This window comes from Apis florea, unplaced genomic scaffold, assembly GCF_048593485.1.
Source record: "Apis florea isolate Af1SG1 unplaced genomic scaffold, ASM4859348v1 contig_3170_pilon, whole genome shotgun sequence".
Lineage (NCBI taxonomy): Eukaryota > Metazoa > Arthropoda > Insecta > Hymenoptera > Apidae > Apis > Apis florea.
In genome coordinates this window covers 3908503-3930597 of record NW_028256714.1, presented here as the reverse complement: position 1 = coordinate 3930597, position 22095 = coordinate 3908503, and the positions used below count along the sequence as shown (strand labels likewise).

Here is a 22095-nt window from a genome sequence, read left to right as displayed (position 1 = left end):
TAAATGTCGTGCCGGTGGATGAGGCAAATCCGCCATTGCGCCATCCGCCAACATCTTAGGAAACGATTCATCGCGTGATATTCCGAACAATTGCAAGTTGAAATTGGAGTTATTTTTTTTTTCTTCCTTTCTTCTTGCAGATTTGTAACAGATCGTTCTGTTACAAAGAGTTTTTAGCGAGTTATAAACTATATCATTTATAAATGACGCATTAAAGGATTTGCAGTTCTTTCATTTCACTAGTTGATCTATTTATGATGGTGATTTTCTGAAGTATCGTAAATCGTATTAAATTATAAATATTAAGTGTAAAGAAATATAACCTTGCAATTAATAGAAACGAAACTTTAAAGCTAGAAAAAAAAAAGAAAAAATAATGAAAAGAAACAAACGTAACGCATCGATCTTTTTTAATACCAAAGATAAAGAAATATGCAAATTTCCTTACATAATAAACTCAGTCAAAGTGAAATAAGAACGTAACATTTCGAAAATATTAGTATCCATAGTCGTCTTATTGTTACATATTTCGCACACAAGATACAAACTCCTTTAAATCATCGAAATTATATCCGTTATTTCCAAAAGAAAAAAAAAAAAAAATAACGCCATCATACAAGAATAATATCGATCAAAATACCCACATTCCAAGATTCTCCCTCATTGTCTCCTGTGACACGTTGGCGGGTACAAATGTCCCGTGATTCACGCGCCACGTGTATCCACCAACGTACCAGCGTGTACTCTCCTTACACCGTGTGTGTGTGTCGCGTGCTTGCTTTCCACGGGTTTCCAGGAACGCCTTCCCATTGTCGTCCCTTAGCGGCGTTACCGGATACGCGATTGTTTGTTCTGCCTTGGCGTCCCCGCGAAAAATTGCGGTACACGGATTAAGAGGCTTCCTTTCAATTTCCGCGCCCGATTGTGCTGTAAAAGGACTAATGGCGGCCGATATCGCCTACCTCCTTTGCGGTCTGCGAATACGCACAAAGGAACGTGCGGCTCGGCCTTTCGAACGAGGCCGATCAATGCTTGGTCGCGTGCAACCCGTGCCCCACCGTGCAGCCACCGTAATACGGGAAATTTACATGCTAGGCCCATTCGCCTTCCATTTCCGTGGCAAATAGAAATTTCGTATTAGGAAAGCTGCAGACGCCTCGATCCTGTCAACGTTTCTTTTTTTCTTTTTGTCCTAGATTGTGAAACAAGTATGTATGCACACGATCGCGTATGACTATACGCTACCAAAAATTTTCTTCCTCAAATCCATCCTCGAATCGAATCCAAAGCAACTTCTCCAGTCTTTTCGAAAGGAAAGTAATTTGCCTTCGCGAAAAAATGCTATCAAAAATTTTCTTTACGTCTCTATTTCACAAATCTATCCTGGAATCGGGTCCAAAGCTATTTCTTCATGTTCATTCGGATTCGAAACCCTCTAAAGGAAAGCAATTCTCCTTCGCGAAAAAATGCTATCAAAGATTCTCTTCAGCTATTTCGCAAATCCATTTTTGAATAGGATCCAAAGCAACTTCTCTTTTTCCACATCCATTCGAATTCGAACTCTATCAAAAATTCTCTTCACCTAATTCGCAAATTCACTCTCAGATCCAAAGCAACTTTTCCTTTTCTACGTCCATTCGAATCCTATCAAAAATTCTCTTCGCCTATTTCGCAAATCCCAGATAGGATCCAAAGCAACTTCTCCTTTTCCATGTCCACTCAAATTCGAATCCTAAAATTGTCTTCACCTATTTCACAAATCTCGGATCCGAGGTAACTTCTTCTTTTCCACGTCCCTTTCGAAACGAAGTCCCCTCCCCCGAATAGCGAAGGAAAGCAATTCGCGAAAAAAATGCGCAGTGATTCATGCGCCGCGCGCGCCACGCGTGGAGGGGGATGTATGTCGTTGGCCTGTCGTACTTCCTTTCCCGTGAGCCCCGGGAAGTCTATTCAGAGGCCGCGCCACGGCGTCCAGCATCCACACAGGGCCCCGAAGCGTTCCACGGTGATTACCATATTGCATGTCACATTGTCGGCGCACCCCACGGGACGGAGGGAGGAGGAGGAGGAGGAGGAGGACGAAAGAGGTGGATGGAAGGAGGGAGGATGAGGAGGACGCTAACCACATTGCAATATACCGGAGGGCACGGCGTCTATAAACCACCGCAATTCTATCTACGTCCCTTCTAAGCGTACATAACTCCTGCCGCCAGGATTAAGCCTTTTATAGTCCTTTGAAGCGGCGGGCTCTCGCTTCTTTCCGCCCCCCTAACCTTCCTCTCTCTCTCTCTCTCTCTCTCTTTCTCTCTAACATCGGCCTCTTTCTTCCCGGCGTCTAGTCTTCCAGAGGTTTGTTGTTCGCCTCTTTCTTCTTATTTCCCCCCTTTTTTGCGAACGTGTTGTTCTTTGCGTCCACGGTTGGCGTGTCGGAAAAGGGGGAAGGAGGGGGGTAGTCTTCTTCGAATTGCGATTTTCTGTTCTGTTGCGATTAACGATTGTTGATACAGGCCAACTGCTGCGATGGTGATTGGAACGTGGTATTGGAGAGTGTTATTTTTGCACGATGAACAAATAAATGGATTATTTTGCACAATCGGGTAATTTATTGTTTCTCGAATTTTTGATACATAATAAAAGTAAGTTTGTGGTTTGAAATTTAATTCGTTCGATAATGATAGCTTAGAAAAATCTATTTGATACTTTAAAAAAAGGGAACTTTTCAATTAGTGGTTTCACTTTTTGTTTTTTCCATTTCCAATCTTTCTCCATTAAATTGATTTCTTTCTAAAAATTGGCGTTAATCTCGACTTCCATAAATAAGCAAGAATAATCAGAATCGTTAATTGATAACACCATCTGAATTTTCTTCTTCGAAACGAATGAAAGGAAGAAAAGAAGAAAAAAAAAAAGAAAAAGGAAAGCAACGGTCGAAGAGAGAGAACATTCTTTGAAGCAGTTTCCGGAGACGTAGGCATCCGACAGACAGAAAAGACAGCCTCAGGATTCGGTTTAATATCACGAGTTTTCTTTCACACTCGTCAAGCGAGACTCTTCTCACACTCGCGGGGAGTGAAGAACGAGTAATTCTTTTATCGCAATATCCTGCCAGAGAACGCGTGGAAACAGGGGCGAGGGGGTGTGGAAGCATAAAAAGACGGGGAAAGGAGGAGGGTGGATACGTCGGCTATCAAGTTCGCCAACTTTAATACCTCAAGTTTTCTCGTACATATCTCCTTCTCTCCTTCGTTTTCTTCTCTTAGCTTTCGCGTGCCGCTGCTGTAGATAGAATCGTGATAACCACGTTGGTTGATATTTGTGAACGTTTTGGCGCGTAAATGAAGCTTTATCGATTGGATTAGAGTGGAATGGAGATGTTTGAAGGAGAAGTAATTATTTTGATCGATTATATATATATATTGATTGTGTTTGTTATATGTAAAATTGATCTTTCATTGTGTTTTTTTCTACGTATAATTTCAATTTTGTTACAAATTAAATTCCATTCAATTGAAAAATTAAAACTTGCATTGAATATTTTACACTATTTTAATTTATACTTCGTTCTTGATTAAAATTATGTGACGAATAATTCTACAATTCATTTCGAAAAATAATTCCACAGCAGGAACAAAGAGGTATAAAAGGGCACGATTCATCGCCAAACAATGTTTTCGTTCACCATGTATCCGATTCTATAATACTTTTGGTATTGATCTCTGTTCGCGGCAAATCGATCATCGTGCAGCCTCGTTTTATCTGAGATTTCGCATCGTTCCACTCGTGAAAAAAGGAGGAAATCCGCGTCTCTCCTCTTCTTATTATCATTCATCGGTTGCCGTTAGGACAAGTTAACAAATAAAACGATCGTTTTTTTTTTTTTTTTTTTGGATCGATCGAACGGTAAGTCGACCGGATAAAAACGAAAAAAAAGGTGAAATTACAGTGCAGCTCGATCGATAAAGAGGAGATCGGTTAAAAATTTTAATGCGATATTAAAATATATTATTAAACTGGGACGATCGGATCGGGTCGGGATCGGACAGGTGGTTGATTAGTTGCGACCGATAAATCGGTGCAATTTACTTGCATGCATGGCACAGTGTATACTGGATAAATTTCCAATTTATGCTCTTAACGTCTCAATTTATATCGATAAAAAATGCTTTTGCATCGTCTAATACGGATTAATTGGATAAGATAGAGGTGATGCGATTAATTTGAATGATTATTGCCCGACGTTGATTATTTTTGGAAAAGAATATTTAAGGAATCCTGCGTAATTTGCATCATAATGGTATTGGGACCAGGTTGATGGATGGATTTTTGGAGATTTAAACACGCAAGTATTCAGAAAATTCACAAAGTGTTCAATGGATGGAAAATATTTTTGTTAAGAATATTTATTTGTGTAATTAATGCAATGAAAATTACAAATATTAAGAATAATCTTATGACTGACATAATTAAAATCATGTTACATATAACATAGATTCTTTATACAAGTTGTAAATCAAATATTTTTTTATTGATTGATATTTTCGACTTATAAATTCTAATTAGAATCTTTAACCTTAAGTTTCATAAAATCAAAACCATCTTCACATTAGATATGAATTTCTATTTAATTTAATCTAAGAAATAATACAATATCAACGTTAAATTAATAAAGATATCTAACAAGTATTCTTAATAATAAGCCACAATACCATCTTTTGTTATAATTCAACTAGAATAATTTCTTATTTAAAACATAAAAATATAAAGAAAACCAAGGAGCAGCATTTGCATCAAAATACGATCAAGTGACTCTCGTCTCATCATTCCAGGACAAAAATTTAATGCGACAAACTCGATTTCTCGAATTCAACCGAACTGGCTTAAAACTGACTGGAAACCAAATTCCTGGGAAAACAGAATTAACATCGTTTAAATGCTGTAGCTCGGCACATACCGATCTTCTTTTTATGCTCGTATCACGACATCGTTTACCAGTGGTGGAAATGCTCGCTATTAGCCCGAGATTGCCCATTCGCTAATTCCTGTGATTTCTCCTCGCCTCACGGCTTTGTCCATTCATTCACGGACCCGTCTCCGTGTGCTTTCCCGCTGCTTCCCTTCGAGGGCCCTCTTTTCCTCCTCTAGGCCTCCTCTAGCGTTTCCTCTTCTTACCGCTTCTCTGCACTTCCAAGTATCCAGCCGCGCGATTACCGCTATTTACGCGCGCGTTTCCTTGCCTTTCGGCCGAGGCTGACAGTCGCTCGTAGCGACTTTTTAGGCGAACGATGATCCTTCGCTACGAGGATGATTTTCTTCCGATGAGAACGATCGTGCCGGGTGTAAATTGAGTTATTAAAGTTGTCCGTTTCCCCCCCCCCCCCCCCCCTGTTCTTTTTTAACGGTATCGGGAGAGGAATAATTTCTAGTTCCTCTTATATTATATAAGTTTTGAACAAGTAGATTGATAATTTTTATTTTCTTATTCTTTGCTTGTACATCGGATATATGTTTCAAATTATATGTATATCTGTTTAGGTATCCAGGTGTTTCCAAGCAGTTCTATTAAAATAGATACTACTAGTTTCATGTGTCACTTAAATAACAGAAGATCTCCTATCCAATATTATAAAAGAGATAGAACGTTATATTGCAGATATTTAGAATCTTTGATGAATAAAGCAAATTTGATTCCGCATAAAAATTCATACTTCAATCTATCCAATGTAAAATTCATCTGAAATGTATCCATATCATAACTATATATATTCGTCCATCTTTCACGAAAAAATGTCCAAATGGCAGTACACAATTTTTGAAGCGATTTCTCTGTTTTGAATTATTCGTAAAAATCCTCATTATTTTAACTTTAGAAAAATCATTGCCGCTAATGCAAAATGCATCGTCTCCGCCATCGCGTTACACGTGGGATCACGGTGGCTCCTCTTGCGACCCTGCGAGCATCGGTAATGTAACGACTGTCATTAAGCGACGTTCGCTTAATTCAATTATTATCATACCGCGTTTTTCCACGCCTCTTCTCCTCCTTCGCTCCCTATCTCTCTCTCTCTCCCTCTCCTCGCTTCTTTTTTCATCCCGTGGCCTGCACCGCAATCGTGATTAGAGCCGCGGCCTGACTAATGCGCCACGAGAATTATTCTATTAGAGCGGAGGCGCATTAGGAGGGACGCCGGAGGACTTTTCTAGGCTCACCGGCGACTAATAGGATGCCCATTAGCCACGGCCGGCCGTAAACAAGCCTACGAGGAGGCGATAATGTTCGCGAGGGTGTTGCGCGGCACCAAGGTTAATTCGCGTTTCGCCCGGCTTGCAAAGTGTGACCAAACGTTTATTAGCCCTTTCGTTGATTAGATTAGGTTAGGCTAGGTTAGGCTGGCGTGCAGGGCGTGTCCTTGTTACGGGTTGGTCCTGGGCCGGGTTGCAACCCACGCTTGCATCATCCGACTTTTTTTACTTTTCATTCTTTATTTTTGTGATAGTTTTTTCTTTTTTTAAGGATAGGTTATATATAGATGACGTATAATTAATGATGTATCATATTGAGTAAATTGAAGATTTTATTATGGAAAAATATGTATACTTGTATATTTGCTTTTGAGAGAGAGAGAGAGAGAGAGAGTATTAAAAATTTTGTAGATATAATATTCCTCGTCTTTATTAAAATTTCAATATTCAATGGATATACTTTATATCTGTATACACTTTTTCAAATTTATTTTCTCTTTCGCAAGAAACAAGCATCGTTTGTAATGTAAAAAATTTCCATGCTGTAACACTTAATTAATCTTTCGTACGATATGTATTTTATAATACGAACCGATGGTGAGCATCAATAAAGTATGTCGTAAAATTTTACCCTTTCCTGATGCAAATTTATATCATTAATAATTTCCATTCACGCGTCCGTTCGATACATAGAAAATGATAGCCAATTTCGTTACACCCACAAGTCAACGGAAAGAATCTTTATTGGTATTTGCCAACTCGGCGTAATTAATGTTGGCGCTCGATTCGATTCCAAGATATGCACACAGCTACGAACCGCCAATTATTAAATAACTATAATGAACGATCGTATAAATTGTACTCGTTAAGAACGAGCGGGCGAGCGGGGAAAAGAGTGCGCGTGCAACAATAATCCGCTCTAGCTAATCCGCTTCGATCGACTTTGACATTAGCCCGCTATAACGAGTGCCTGTAGGCTAATGGTAACCTTTGCTCTACACCGTTTTTCAGGAAATGTCGCCCCGTTGACACAGATACCTGGATATTTTTGCACAACCCTTTCCCTCGAGAAGAAATTTCACGCCGTTCGAGCTTTTACAGTAAACACGGTGATTGAAGCATTGGATTGAGAGTGGACAGCGATGAGTAGACAATTTATAACACGAGCGATTGTTCCGTCTCAATGAAAAACGTATTAAAATTAGGCAAACTTTGAATCGCTGTAATTCCGAAGATAATGACTTTTGGTCGACGAGTGAAAGATCATTGGAAGCGCGAAATCTTATCCTTTAAAACGCTTTTTGATTTATCCTGATACGACTTCCGGTTCCTGAAATATCATCGTTTAAAGAAAAGGATGATTTTCAATCGTATATCTTAAATCCGACTAAACCTTATTAAAATTATGAAAACTTTGAACCGCTATAGCTCCGAAGATAATGGGTTTTAATCAACGAATGAAAGAGCATTAGAAGCGCGGAATCTTACCCTTCAAAATGCTTTTTCATTTATCACGATACGATTTCTGGTTCCCGAGATATCGTCGTGTAAAGGAAAGGGTAATTTTTGATCGTTTACTATTTCCATCCTTGTCGCTTACTCGGATCTCTCGTTCGCACCTGTCTCACTGACCTATCCCAAATTACAGACAAGTAGCAGACATAATTCCTGGAAAAACGTAGTAGCCAATTCTTAGAAGGACGTAATAAGCAATTTCAGGAAAAAATATAGGTCGCGGTCCTATTCATAATCCTTTAAGCGTTACGTATACTTTGAACCCTTATATCTCGGCAACCGATTGAGATATTGGGATAAAACAAAAAGGAATTTTAATGGCATAGTTTTCTCTGTTCCCTGTATAGATTAAATGACAAAATTTGTAGTTTCTTCTTTTTATTTTTTATATGAAATTTCGAAATTTTATTCATGTTTTTTTGTGAATACAATGATTTATTCTAGCGCTATGAAAATATATAATTTAACAAATGTTTTACATATGTTTACATAGTGACGAATAAAGAATTGGAATACCGTTTGTGGAATCATCGTGTAGGAGATCTGACGACGAAATCTGTGAATTTTTCGTAATAAAATTATGGATATATTTTAAAGGTAAGCAACATTCGACGATAAAGTAGATAATAATTTCACTGTAAAAAATTTGCAAAATTCACCATCGTAATATAATGTCATAAATTTTTAGCGTCTCGTATATTGGAATCTTGTAAGAATTAATCGTTATCGTTAAATTTCATCGTAGGCATAAATTATTTTTAACTGATTAATCAAATTGAAGTCTTTCATAAAAAAAAAAAACTCTATTGCTCGATATCATAAACGCTCCAAGTCAATATTATAATTCACTCGTAACGTTTAATTAAAATTAAAATGAACAAAGATGCATGCGATGATTGCGTTGATCCATTCAGGAAAATCATTGCGGCTAATGCGTTTATTAATTATAACTACTATATTCGTCGTGATTCTATCTCGTCGATAATAATACAAAACCCTTCAGGCTAAAATATAGTTTCCAATCTCGTTTAAATTTACGCAACTGTGTAAATGTCAAAATCTATGCGATAAATTATCTCGTATAATCATTTTCAATTCCACTATCCCTTCATTTCATTTACACGTATTTAAACTACCTTTTCCTTTTTCATGCTATAATCATGAAAGAATAGAAAAATAAACAGAATCAGTAAAATGATGGAAGAATAAAGCTTGTAACAAGAATTTTCTATTTATCGTGAACTTTTTCGTTTGCTAAGTATTGTTAGAATATTTTTTTCTAAGTAAAGTATACCATGATGATGAAAAATTTTTCTCTTATGACGAGTATTTCGATCATTTAATGGTAATAACGATTTCGAGATTGAAAGATAGAGAATCCAAATATTATATTATATTCGATAAAGATAAGAAAATCAGATGGGCAATTAAAAAGTATTTATGAAAAATTGATTTTTTTTTAAGGCATTGACAATTATTACTTGTTGAATTTGAATTTAAAAATATTAATTGTTCCTTACTTTTTCAAATAAAATAATTAAATATATTCATTCTGAAATAATGATATATGAAACGTTAAATTTATTGTGCACTATGATTTAATGTACAAGAATTGTCTACGATTAAGTTGTCTCGTTGAAGATAATCGATAAAGATCTTAAAATTCTTAATTAAATTGTAGATATATTTAAATTAACATAATAATTATGATTACACGACAATGATGAATAATACAATTTAACGATATAATAATGCAATTAAACGATTTCTTCTCGATAACTTTCTGTCGATAATCAATTTTTATTATTCCCTTAGGCTTTCTCTTGAATTTTCCTTTTTACATATTTCCCTTTCTTTATTCAATAGTATTTATCTTGTTTCTCTTTGTTGTGTTATTATTATCATTCCTTGTATCTCGTGTTCAAGTATGATACTACGATCACGATACTACTTCGAAATTATCGCTTATTAAAATTTTAATCTTGTTAATAAAATTTGAATAACAGTAAATGTTTCCTTGTTATTCCTATTAATACACACTTATTATAAAGTTATGTTAAGGTTATTTGTAATTTTAAGCCTAATTATTTCCCAGTACAAATTTTAATAATTTCGCAGTTTCGAATAAAATATACATATCCACGTAATCTTTTCCTTTGCTTGAAAAAGAAAGAATTTATTATCAAGGATATTATATCAAAGAAAGATATTAAATCAGTATACGATTTTATAAATAAATTTTTATAAATAAAATCGATATATATTTTCTTTAAATTCAGAATATCTGATTAAGTTTACGCATACTGAAAACGATCCCGCTTCGTGTTATACATTTTTGTTTCTCTTCCGTGTCGTATGCTTCTTTTGCTTTTCTCGAAAACTAAATTTTACTCAAGGATAACTACTTGGATGAGGAGCAATAAAGGCCAATGGGAGGCCGCGAGGCATAATAAAAATGCTAATTCACAGCTTAACGCGCGTCATGTTTGTTTAACGAGAACGTTAAAAGTTTCAGGTTGCGCGAACGAACAAAATGGCCGAGGAAACGTGTCACGGAAATGGCGGCTGGCCAAGAAGATCGACGTGGCGCCAAAGCATTATCATCGATCGATTGCCATCGAAACTGACGTGAATCGATAATACGTGTTATCAGGCAATTTGTATTCGATTCATAATAATCATTGCGAGTTGAATTTATGATACGATTTTTTACTGTCATCTATAGGGTGACATAAAAAATAATATGATTCTTAAATAACTCGTCGAATATTCGCAAATCCATTCGTGTTTGATTAAATGAAGAAAAAATTGTTGTATCTGTTATATATTTTCTTTCGTTATACAGATTTTTCTAAAATTATTCTTCAAATAAAAATAGAAAGAATAAGGAAATTGAAACTCGATATTTCCAAACATAACACCTTTTTTTATTATATTTAGATAGGAAAATTTGAACGAATATTAACAATATTAAAAAAAGAATATAATATCTTTTCCAATATGGAAGAATTTATGAATGAACAAAAGTTTACGTTTATTCTCCACATCTAGCGCGTTCCAAGTGTACATATTTCATCTTTCAACCAACGATTAAAACTAATCGACTATCAATTATATATCAGTTGACTCGAGAAAAAGAAATCTGTTGCAACGATCGAAATTATCCACAAGTCGATTGTACTTACATGAGTGTCGTTCCACGGGTTACGGGTTGCATCACATTGCCGGTATCGGGCCGCCGATGATGCAACCTAAAATGATCGATTGTCCAAGAAGATCGAGGGCTTGACATTTCGCTTCACGAGATCCGTCTCACGGACCACCCGGTAGACGACCCCGGGGCGTTCGTGCCTAATATCGCCGAGCTTCTTGGCCGACACGCGTGTGTGCACGCGTGATTCTGCGCGTGGAACAACGTACGTGGACAATTAGCGGGCGTACGAACACGGGGAGAGCCACGCGGGGAGGAAACGAATTGGTTACACGGTTGTCTGGGTGGGAATAATGGAGTCTTAAGCTTTGCTTGGAAGACGATCGAGATAACTAATTGGGTTACCGCCGCTCTATCCTTCTCTCCCAATCTTAATATTGAAATAATTGTATACAACGAAATCGCCTCTTGTTGAATGGAAAAATTAAAATATCTTCGTTCCATATGTAATTCTTCAAAATTTCCCAATAATTTCACAATATTTGTCGTATTTAACATTTTTATACACTCTCGTTTATAAAATTATGCTTCTTGCAAGTTTCAACGAAGTCCTCTTATAGTCCTTCGAATATGTAACTTCTTTTTTTTATTCCAAATTTCCAAACAATTGCAACTGATTTTTATCCATCATTCTTTTTTTTTTTTTTTTTTCGTTTAAAATTCACAACGCGCGATTTCTTTCCAAGCTTCGTTCGATTTCTCTTCTTTCCTTTCCCTTTTCGAAACAACAAGTCGTAACCTCGATTTAAGGGCTCATCGTCGCGTTAATAAAACGAGGCACGAGAAGCTTTAGGGTGACGCGAGAGAGGAGAGCCTATGAATCAGTCCCCTGACCGCATAGCCGCAGCGTTTCACGTGCGCGCGTGGTCAGGCAAGGCAGCAAACTCCACACGTTCGGTTTCCTCCTCTGCACGAGTCGTCGCATGCATGAAATCAGGGTGCGGCCACGTGTTGCCTTCCTCCTCCTCCTCCTCCTCCTCCCCTCCCCCCCGTCCTTCCTATTTCGCGTTTCTTCGCGTCTTTCCCTCCGCCTCCGCCCGCCCGACATTTTTCTCCTCGCTTCCGCCGCCCTCGTGTGTCCATTTGGCAAATTGATCTCGTAATTTAACCCGCATCATGACTTCGCGATGATTTAAATGCCCCGTCGGATGGAATAAAAATTGGACGGTTAATTATAACATCGAGACGAATTTGCTGACGAAATTATTATCCGATCTTCGAGAGTTTTCTTGTGAATGAATGTGTTTAACGGTATATATAATTTGCATAACGAACGATTATTCTTAATAATAATATAAATGTAATAATTGTTGAATAACATCATTATGGAATTACAATCAAAAGTCAATAGACGATAAATTGTGACACCACTCGTGACGAACGCTTATTTTTTTCCTATGTTATATATATACGTATATGTAACAACAATTGCTTCTTCTTATGTGTAATAATTATGGATATGGATCAATCTTTATCGCTTATTGGCGCAACAAAATAATTGGCAAGAAAAAGTTTCGTATAGATAATCGTGAGAAATATGATCGAAAAATATGAAACTGATTTTTTGAAAGTGTTCATTAATCACGCTTATCGATCTTCTTCCTCATCTGGATCGTGCGCGATGTTCAACACGTGTCGGAGAAGGAAAGATGGAAATCGAGGAGGAGGGAGAGGAAAGATTGATAAAGAGGTGGACGCGGAACGATTTTGTAATTAGCCGGCGATTCGAAAGAGGCCCGCCAGAGCCAGGCGCACGCGCGAATCGTTAACCGGCCGACGATCGAAGGCGTAATTAAGTGACGATTAACGAATTATCGGGAACCACAACCACCCCGCTCCTTCACCGCCGCGGCCACGAAGATTAATGGTAACGCGGCGGGCAAAAGTTCGTTTAATTCGAAACGTGCGCGCGCATCGGGCCCGCGGTCTTCTCGGGGCCCAGTCACGTGCGCCCGACGAAAGATTTGATATCTGTGTTTCGCGGATCTTGATTTTCGGAGAACGTTTATTTTGGAAATTAATTTGGCTTATTTCTTTGCTGGACGGTGAGGAATTTTCAAGTGGAAAATTGAATGATCGGCAAAGAACTTTTATTTTTATTTTGCAGGATTATTTCGCAAGAATTTTTGTAAATTTTTGTAAATTTTTCTGAATTTTTTATTTTGATTATAACGATAGGTTCAAATTATTGTAATTTTTGTGTAGGCAGTTATAACGTGATACATAGGATTTTATCTGGAAAAGAATGTTTCAAGTTTCGTAATATAATAATAGCTTCGATAAGTACGATCAAATTTTAGGATAAGAAGCTGGAATAATTTTGCTGGTAAGTAATTTGAAAGATAGCCGCGATTAAAGTGATGAAGCACCAACATCGAAAAGATTTACGACACCGATCTTACATTAACTCACCGCGCAAACACATTTATTTCCAAATTAGCGGCGTATCATATCCGAAACGAAGTGCACACTTTCTCCAAACGTCCGCGTTTCTTCAAAACAAATCGTTATGTTAATCGCTTCTCCGTTATATTTAGATCCAATCTGAATAACCGAACTTTCTATTCTCCAATTCCCTGAATAACCATTACTATTAATATTCTTGCTTAAAATATATAATTAAAACAATTTATAGGAAGATGATAAATTGAAATTTTGATTTATACCGAAAATTCGTTGGGAATACTTTCAATTAATAATAATTTGTTAAATAATATTATTTGTTATTATGAATATTAGCTTAATTTTGACTTTGATATTTTTTGGTGTTTAAAATAAATGAAAAAATCTAAATATTGAAAACATTAATATGTTAATAGAATGTTTCTCAATGTATAAAAGCAATATATATATATATAGATATCAAAGAATAAAAAATTTTTTAGTGGGAACGATTGTCTAAAAAGAAATAAAAAATCGAGTAAAATTAAATTTTTATATCAAATTTTTTATATAAAAAAAAAAAAACTATTTATCATAACAGCTTTTTATAAAAGTATATTTGACTCGATATTCTTTTATTTTTTTTTTTTTTTTGATCGATAATAAATTTTAAGTGATTTCTTTTTTTTTAAATATCAAAAATTATTTTTTGTCAATTTCGTAATTTTTTTCCCAGCTTTTATCGTCATTTTCAACCAATTTTACGATCCGTTTCAATCCACGTAAATTTGTAGAAAAAAAAAGAAAAAAAATTCTTTATTTCAACTCGATAGAATAAATTTGTAACGAAACATTCTTGCAGAATGAATTTTTTTCTACTTTGTATCGTAAATTATACGAAGTGTCCGAATATTTTTAGAAATAACTGTACTTACACATGTCTCCACTGAGAATACGAAATTTCGAAACAAGTATTCATCCTCTCCAACACAGTTCGCATTATTTATCACGCGTACAGCGTATTAGAATCTACATTTCTATAATGTCCCCGTCGAAATTTTTCTAATTAGCAAACGTCTCGAAAATATATTCCTCGTAGAAGAAGGAATATGTTTGGCGAGAAATAAATAGGCCACCATTCACAAAAGTCACGAAATTTTACGTTATGTCATCGAGGAAACCAGTTCGTTCCATGCATATGTATGCTCGATAGAGGCGCCCACATGCTTTCCCTCGTGATCTCGTGTTGTTGATACTCGTGCGTGCAAATCGGTTTCGCTTGAAATTTATTACGAATCGAACGATTAGAATTTTTGCGTCCAACGAGATTTTTCGATATTTTTTTAATAGAGATGTTTCGTTCCAATACTGAAAAAAAAAAAAAAAAAAAAAAAAAAGAAAAATGCGTAAAAATTCGAAAATATTGGATCAAGTTGGATCGAGTTCTCGAAGGTATCCTACGACACGTAAATATCCGAGAAATCGTATTTCGGTTGAACACTCGTTAAATGTATAAAACTATCAAATTTTTGGATTCTCGCATATTTTTCTCAAGATATAAAAAGGTTTCTAAGAAATTGGGAATATTCGTATGACAATATTTGTATTATTTCGTATTTTCGTACTTTCTCATTGAGAATTAGTAGACACCAATTCCTTAATTGCTTCACGTAATATTTTACTGCGTCGTTTTGTTGTCTTTAAGCTCAATAACCGAAGAGCAATTAAATTGCACGAGAGGCAATTACTCATACCTGCGTTGAAATTTAATATTTTGTTATTCAACCTGTATTATTAAATTATTGTTGGCAGCCATCGGTTGTTTATCACGTTGTAAAGTGTAGATGCACTGCGTGTACTAATCTTGTTCCACTTTCAATTTTATGGAGGATTTTTGCAAGAGAAAAAATATTTTCAAGAAATTAGAAATCGTGATAACAATCCGTTGTAAAATGATATTTTGAAATATTAATGTCATCCATTGATGGTAATAAAATGTTTTAACGACGAAATTATTCCAAAACTTGTTTTCATAAAATTAGAGAATTCAATCGTTGTCAAAGAAAAAATTTTAAACATTTTAATAATATCTTAAAAATTTTAATTTTGATCATTTCACTTGTCGAAATTATCTTGATATTAATATTTTATTGATTACAACGGATTTTAATCATTGATGCTATTCTTTAATATTTAATATCATATATATTTTATACATTATACTCGTTTTAATATTAAATTGTATTAATTGTAATGTTACATATTCCACTCGTTGAAACTATTATAATACCAATAATTTATTGATTTTAATATCTCATATTCCATTTGATATATTATTATATGGCTCGAATATTCTGATTAATTTTAATAGTACCTATTTTATTTATTTATTTATCGAACAATATAATTTGTTCAATATAATATTATTTCACTTATTGTTGAATTATTATTGAAATTATTTTATTAAGCATATTTTTCTTTTTAAAAAGAAATATTTTGAAGAATTAAATGTACTCGATGAAATGGAACATTATATACGTATAAACCATTGCAAAGTATACTATATCCATATTTTATTAGTACCAGTATATATAAAGCACGGACCCAGTGCTTTTTCAACGTATGGTTACGCATATGTTGTTTCACAATATTGCAATATGCCTAACCTTTTATCTCGGTAAATAAATTACAGATTTGTGGCCATTTGTACGTTCTTGCCTGGATTTCAAGTATCATGATTATTATCACTCTGTAGAAATGGGAGTTCCTTAACTCGGCAATACGACTGAGAAATATTTAATAAACAAGGACTGGAAGAATTCCGCGTGATCTCTGGATTAACCGCCATATGCAAATAGATATATGTAATTGGGTGTGTACGATGGAATAAGCGTCTTGGAAGAGACACTTCATCAAAGAGATTTCGAAAAAGGATTTTTGGAAAGATAATCGAAATACTTTATTCAATTGCAATTCTTCTGGTTAAAAATTATGAAGTAATTTTAGCATATTATTCTAATATTCTATTGTAAACACTTTTTTGTTTAAAGAATGATCGATGATTTCTTAGAAATAATGAATTTTCGGATTTCAATTTCTTCTTTTCGCCGAAGAAATGAGACCATCCATCATTTTATTCTAATTCGAATTAAATTTACAAATGATATTAAAATTGAAATTTAAAATAAATCACATAATATAGAGATTTTCATTGAAAAATTTTCCACAAAATCATCTTAATCCACGTCCAATTCAATTACCGCGGAAAAATGATTGCAAAATATTTTTCATAGGATCGATATTAGTAAGCGACGATCGAGCACCGGGCAAGGTGATGATTCATGGAAACGCAGCGAATAAATTAATGAGCCATCGGGATGCGATCGTTGGTAAAATACGCGTTTTCCGTAGTCGCGATGAATGTGAACAGTCTCGAAACTCATTCGTAAATTAATCTCTCGGGCTATAAATGTTTACCGTAGACTGAGAAATATAACGTGAGTTAAACGATATTTATTAGACGCTTTATCACGGAGATAGTTTTCTTTTTCTAATCGAAATTACGTGTGGAGCGGATACAAATTGTGTCTCGAAACAATTGATGTGCTTCCTCTCTCTTAAATTAAGTAATACGTAGAAGTCGATTATTTAAACATTCAAACATTCTTAGAGATAAGTTTCGGCAAGGATATCGAACTTTTTCTTTAAACGGAATTTAATAACATCAAAATATTTTCCTTCTACTTTATACAGTTAAAATTTATTAGAGAATAAAAGAATAAAAGAATATAGAGAAAAAGAGTTTATATCGTTGAAGAAATATTAGATAAATTCCATATCCTCTGAAGTATAAGTTTATTTATTAATGTACTATTTAATAGAAAAATGTTTCAAATTAATTAATTTCAATAGCAGTAATCTTGGTCGTAAAAATTGATAATCATTATATATCTCGTTCTCATTTAAGAAATTTTATACCTACGTAATTAATTTTTATATATCGTTTATTTAAAGAAAAAATCTTATTAATATCTGCAATAGTTTTAAGAAAAAACACTTAATATTTGACATTTTTTTGCCCCTTGCGCGTGCAAACAAGTCAGCCTCGATTAACGAAGAAGGGTTTGTTAAAATTTGAAAAAAAAAAAAAAAAAGAAAGAAACGATTGCGGTTTACATGTACGATTAATAATTTTCAACCGATGAAATTAATTTCAGTGGCACGAATATCATGAGGGTTTGAGAAAGATTATCATTCCCCGGAATCATTTTATTCCTCAGACTCGTTTTACGATCGGCATATTACTCTTGTAATTAATTCCACCAGTTTTTTAATTAATGACCGCGTAAAAATCGTGATATCAATTTCTAATTTAATTATAGATACATCGACTATAAAATCGATCGAATAACAGGATAACCGGAATGTTAACGAATTTCAATTATGAAAATTACAGGCGTATCACCGGAAAGATTGAATCCAATAAACCAAAGAATTCTTGGGATGATAATTATTGTTCAATCGAATCCGTAAGATTATTCTTATTATATATATATTTATCCTTAATTTTATGTTTATATTTAAAATTTATAACATCATTCAATTATTGATCACAATAATTCTTCATTAATTAAGTTGTAATTTTGAAATCTGAATCAATAACAGATCTAAATTAAAGGATATAAGGTGAGACGAATTCTAAGTTCAAATTCCAAGTTCAATCTTACATAAGTGAAAGGACAGGCTGACTATTAAAAGTGTAATAGTTATAAAATATAAAATATTTATATTTGAATACATCTATAATTTAAAGCTACAAAATTACACGTTCGAAAGAATATATATTACACAAATTTTAGATTCGCAAATGGAGACGTGTGAAATAATCACACGTTACAGTATAGAATTAATTTTAATTCAACGTATCAATTTTCTTCTCGACAAAATATCCCGTTACTCGTTATTATCGATCGCTTATTCTATTCATTTTAATTACATTTTTCTTTTTTTCACAATTTCAAAAGCAATCCACATCAAAAAGTCCAATCTCGGTCCTACCTTCTTTCGTCGTTCTAAAAAAAAAAAAAAAAAAGCGTCTGATCGCATTAACTTTACATAAATATTACAAACGAGATAATCAAAACACATCGTCCAAGAGCGCGAAACAAACAACATCTCGAACTTATCTCGAAAAAAAAGAAAAAGAAAAAGAAGAAAAAAAAAGAAAACACACAGTTGTAAAAAAAATCCTATCCGTGGGTCTTGATATTTAAAAGCGGTCTCGATTTCACCGCGAGAGAGCCACGTGGGCGATTGATCGATCCTCGGGATCGAGGGGATCTATTCGTTACGTGGCCTGGCACGCGAAAGGCCACCGTCGTATAAATTGTTAATTATACGGAACCGTGCGGCTTGTAAAGATCGCGTGGGAGCATTTCGTGGCTGGACCGGTTTTCGGCCCGAATGGTAATTAATTTTCACACCCCGTTTCTAATTGAAAAGGATCGTGGCGGCCGCCTAGGAGAGACGGTGCGTTTGTTTGCTCGCCACCGTAACACCCAGTGGCCGTTAATTGAAAAACGGGTGATCGCGTTTTAAAAAATCCTCCCAGCAAAAACGTTCGCCCTCCTCCTCCTCCTCCTCCTCCCCCTCCCTCCACCCCGGTTTTGGCATTATTGGCCTCGCCTTTTGTTGATTTATCGCTTTAACGGCCAATCTTGAACGACTTAACGACCTAACCGCTTGTTAATGCCGTTCGATTTGTGGGCCTTTGTTAACAGCCGTAAATTTTCCAATGGGATCGTATTAAGAACACTCGAAGGGTTAATTGTCGGTGTAAATGGCGCTCGTTCGGTGTTTAAGGATTACTTATTAGCGGGATTATAGTGCCAGTATCGAACGATGTTTTAGCCGGTTATTGTGGAAAATTTAATTGTTTCGACTATTGTTTAGTTACGATTCCGCGAATTGTGATGCGTCTCTAACGTTGAAGAAATTGGATGGAAGCAGTGTAGATTAGAATTTCTGTTTTCATGGATTTTGAGATATAAGCGTAACAATTCTGAGAAAAAAAAACGGTTCATATCATTCAGTAAATTTAATTTAATTTAATTTAATTTTGAGCCATCATCTATGACAATATTGCTTTGAATTTTAATATCTCGCAACGAACAGAAGATAAACGTTTTCAATATCGGCAATAAATTCCATCCACCAGCATCGAAAACAAGCATTTCGAGAATCGATCTTAACCATACGTACCCGACAACTCTTCCACGAGGGGTCTATTACATAAAAGTCCATACTTCTCTCCCCCTTTTTTCCCCCTCGACATTCTTGCAAAGGTACACGAGGGGGCCATCAATATTATCGAAAGAGCCGTGTGGGTATCATTAATCGGTGGAAGCAAGAAAAATAAGAAGACAGAGAGAGATGGTGGGGAAAGGGGAGGTAAAGGCATCTTCCTCCTCCTCCTCCTCCTCCCTCGTAACCAAGAGGTTCCCCGATTACGCGGCCATTCGAAATTTTCGAGGCCCTTCCGACAGCGGCTGGAATCACTTTCAAAATTGATGTTGACCGGCCACGCGATCTCCCCGGGCCACTCGAGAGCTCCTGCTCTCGATATTTCTCGCCATCCCCCTTTTCCGACACTCGAACGCCGCGTGAACGTATTTATTATACGGCTGCCCGTGACCCCCGCAGCATACTTTATTGGTTATGGCCTCGTAAATAGGATGTTTTGTCGAGATTCATCTCGCTTCATCCTCGTTACTCCTCGCGATGACTTAATACTCCCGGACGATTGATTACGCGTGTCGTCGAGGATGATGATCGTTGAGATTGGAAATTTCAACGCCTCCTCCTTTTTGAACGTAATTTTATATAATACGATATTATTCTTTTCTAATAGGAGATCCGTGTTCGTAGAGCAATAAGATGAATATTTTTATTTTTTGATTTTTTATTTTTTTTTTTTTTTTGTAAAAATGACAAATAAATTTTTACGTGCGATGAACTCTGGAGTCGTTCCATTTCTTGGTATGTAGATAGAGTTGCGAAAGTTTTTTGAGAAGCGTATTTTATCCAAAAAAACACTGATGATTCGATTTTAATGATTTTAATGACATTGTCAATGGTTGAATTTGCTCATACAAAAATAGCGAGAACGGCGTCCATCTACCGATATTAATATCTTGGTTTATGATTTTGAATCGTTCTCTTCTGGAATATAATATGTTACATTTAATGTTACGTTTATTCTCGTTGTATTTTTTCCGTATAGAGGTAAGCAAGTAAGTAAGTTATGCTCTAGTTATTTTAGAGGTACTCTGTCAAATTGGATTACGTGTGTCGTCCGTGGGGTAAATAGAGTTTCTTACTGTTCAAACGTAAAACTGTTAGAGGCTTTAACGTGTAAGCCGTATTGCTAGGAATTTGAATGGCTAGAGGCCGTGTACTAGACGTGTAAAGAGACACAGCGATACTTATCCCTATAGAAAGCCCTCTATTGTCACTTCACATGTTGTCGAACTGTTCTGAATTCTAAGAATATGTACGACCTACCTGCCTGGGAATATTAATTCGTCTTAAAATTAGATAAAATACGTTTTCATTATCTAATACTTAAATCGAATTACACGAACGATTTTACAATTGTTCCACGAGCCATTCGTTTTAAATTTATATACTTATATTTCTTTTTCTTATTTACTTATATTTACTTATATTTTACAAATATTTACAAATTTACTTATATTTCTCCACAGAGTTAGTTCTTCGAGAGCGATTCCTTCTATTCTTCGCCATGACGGAACTACTTTGTCTTTTACAAATTTTTATAAATAAAATTACTATTAAAAATTCAACGAGTATTAAACTCATCGTGGTGATTAACAATCACATTGCACAACATTGCCAGGTTACGTTAACTCAAACTTTGAATTCCAAAGGACGTATTTACGAACATTCCGGCTTCTAGAGAGAAGAGTTTAGCCGTAGTTTCATCATCGACACATGCAACTCGCATTCCTGTTCATTATCTAATTTGCTAATCGCTTACAGACTCACGTGCCCCGAGCCTTATTTCGTCAGCGAGGGTCTCTACGCCGCTCTCGAGGAATTGGAGAACACACGTGAGATCACCCTACACGTGATGACCATTGGCAGTTTCATCGAGGATCCAACCAAGGTAAACGCACCATCTTGCATAAAAATTCTCGAATCGCGAACAAATCGTTCCATTATTTATATTGTTTTCACGCACAAATGATATGAAAATCTTTTGGAACGATAAATCGATAAATTACAATCAATCACAAGATTCCTATTATCTTATTAAGGAAATTCACATAAGCTAGAACTTACTGATTTTTGTATTTACGCAAAGCGTTAAAGTTTATACAGCGATTTCCTTTTTGGTAGAAAATCTCTTTGCGTGAAATCAATCCAAGATGACGATTCTTCTAGTTTCGAATTAAACTATTATATTTTACGTATTATATTCATAATATCTCATATAACGTAACTTCTTATTTATAACTATATGATTGACTATAGAACACTTTATCATGAGTTTTTTTTCTTCCTTAAATCTCGAAAGAACCGATTATCCCAATATTTTATTTTCGATTAACACTACCGAGCAATTATTTATCCCCTCAAAGTAGACAAAGCAATGGAAGAACTTATCCCGAGATAAAAAGAAGAATGAAAAAAAAAAAAAAAAATTCTCGAGCGTGCAGGTTCTC

The 22095-nt window shown here is 35.2% G+C and overlaps 1 protein-coding gene across 1 annotated transcript in view; it reads left to right on the top strand.

Moving 5' to 3' along the window:
- LOC100867650 (misexpression suppressor of ras 6) overlaps positions 1–22095 on the top strand; it is a 363124-nt gene that overhangs the window by 8001 nt on the left and 333028 nt on the right. Inside the window, exon 2 of the mRNA XM_086910190.1 lies at positions 21410–21536. Within this exon, the coding sequence (XP_086766316.1) occupies positions 21501–21536 (36 nt within the window). The 5' untranslated portion in view covers positions 21410–21500. The remainder of the gene's footprint in view (positions 1–21409; positions 21537–22095) is intronic.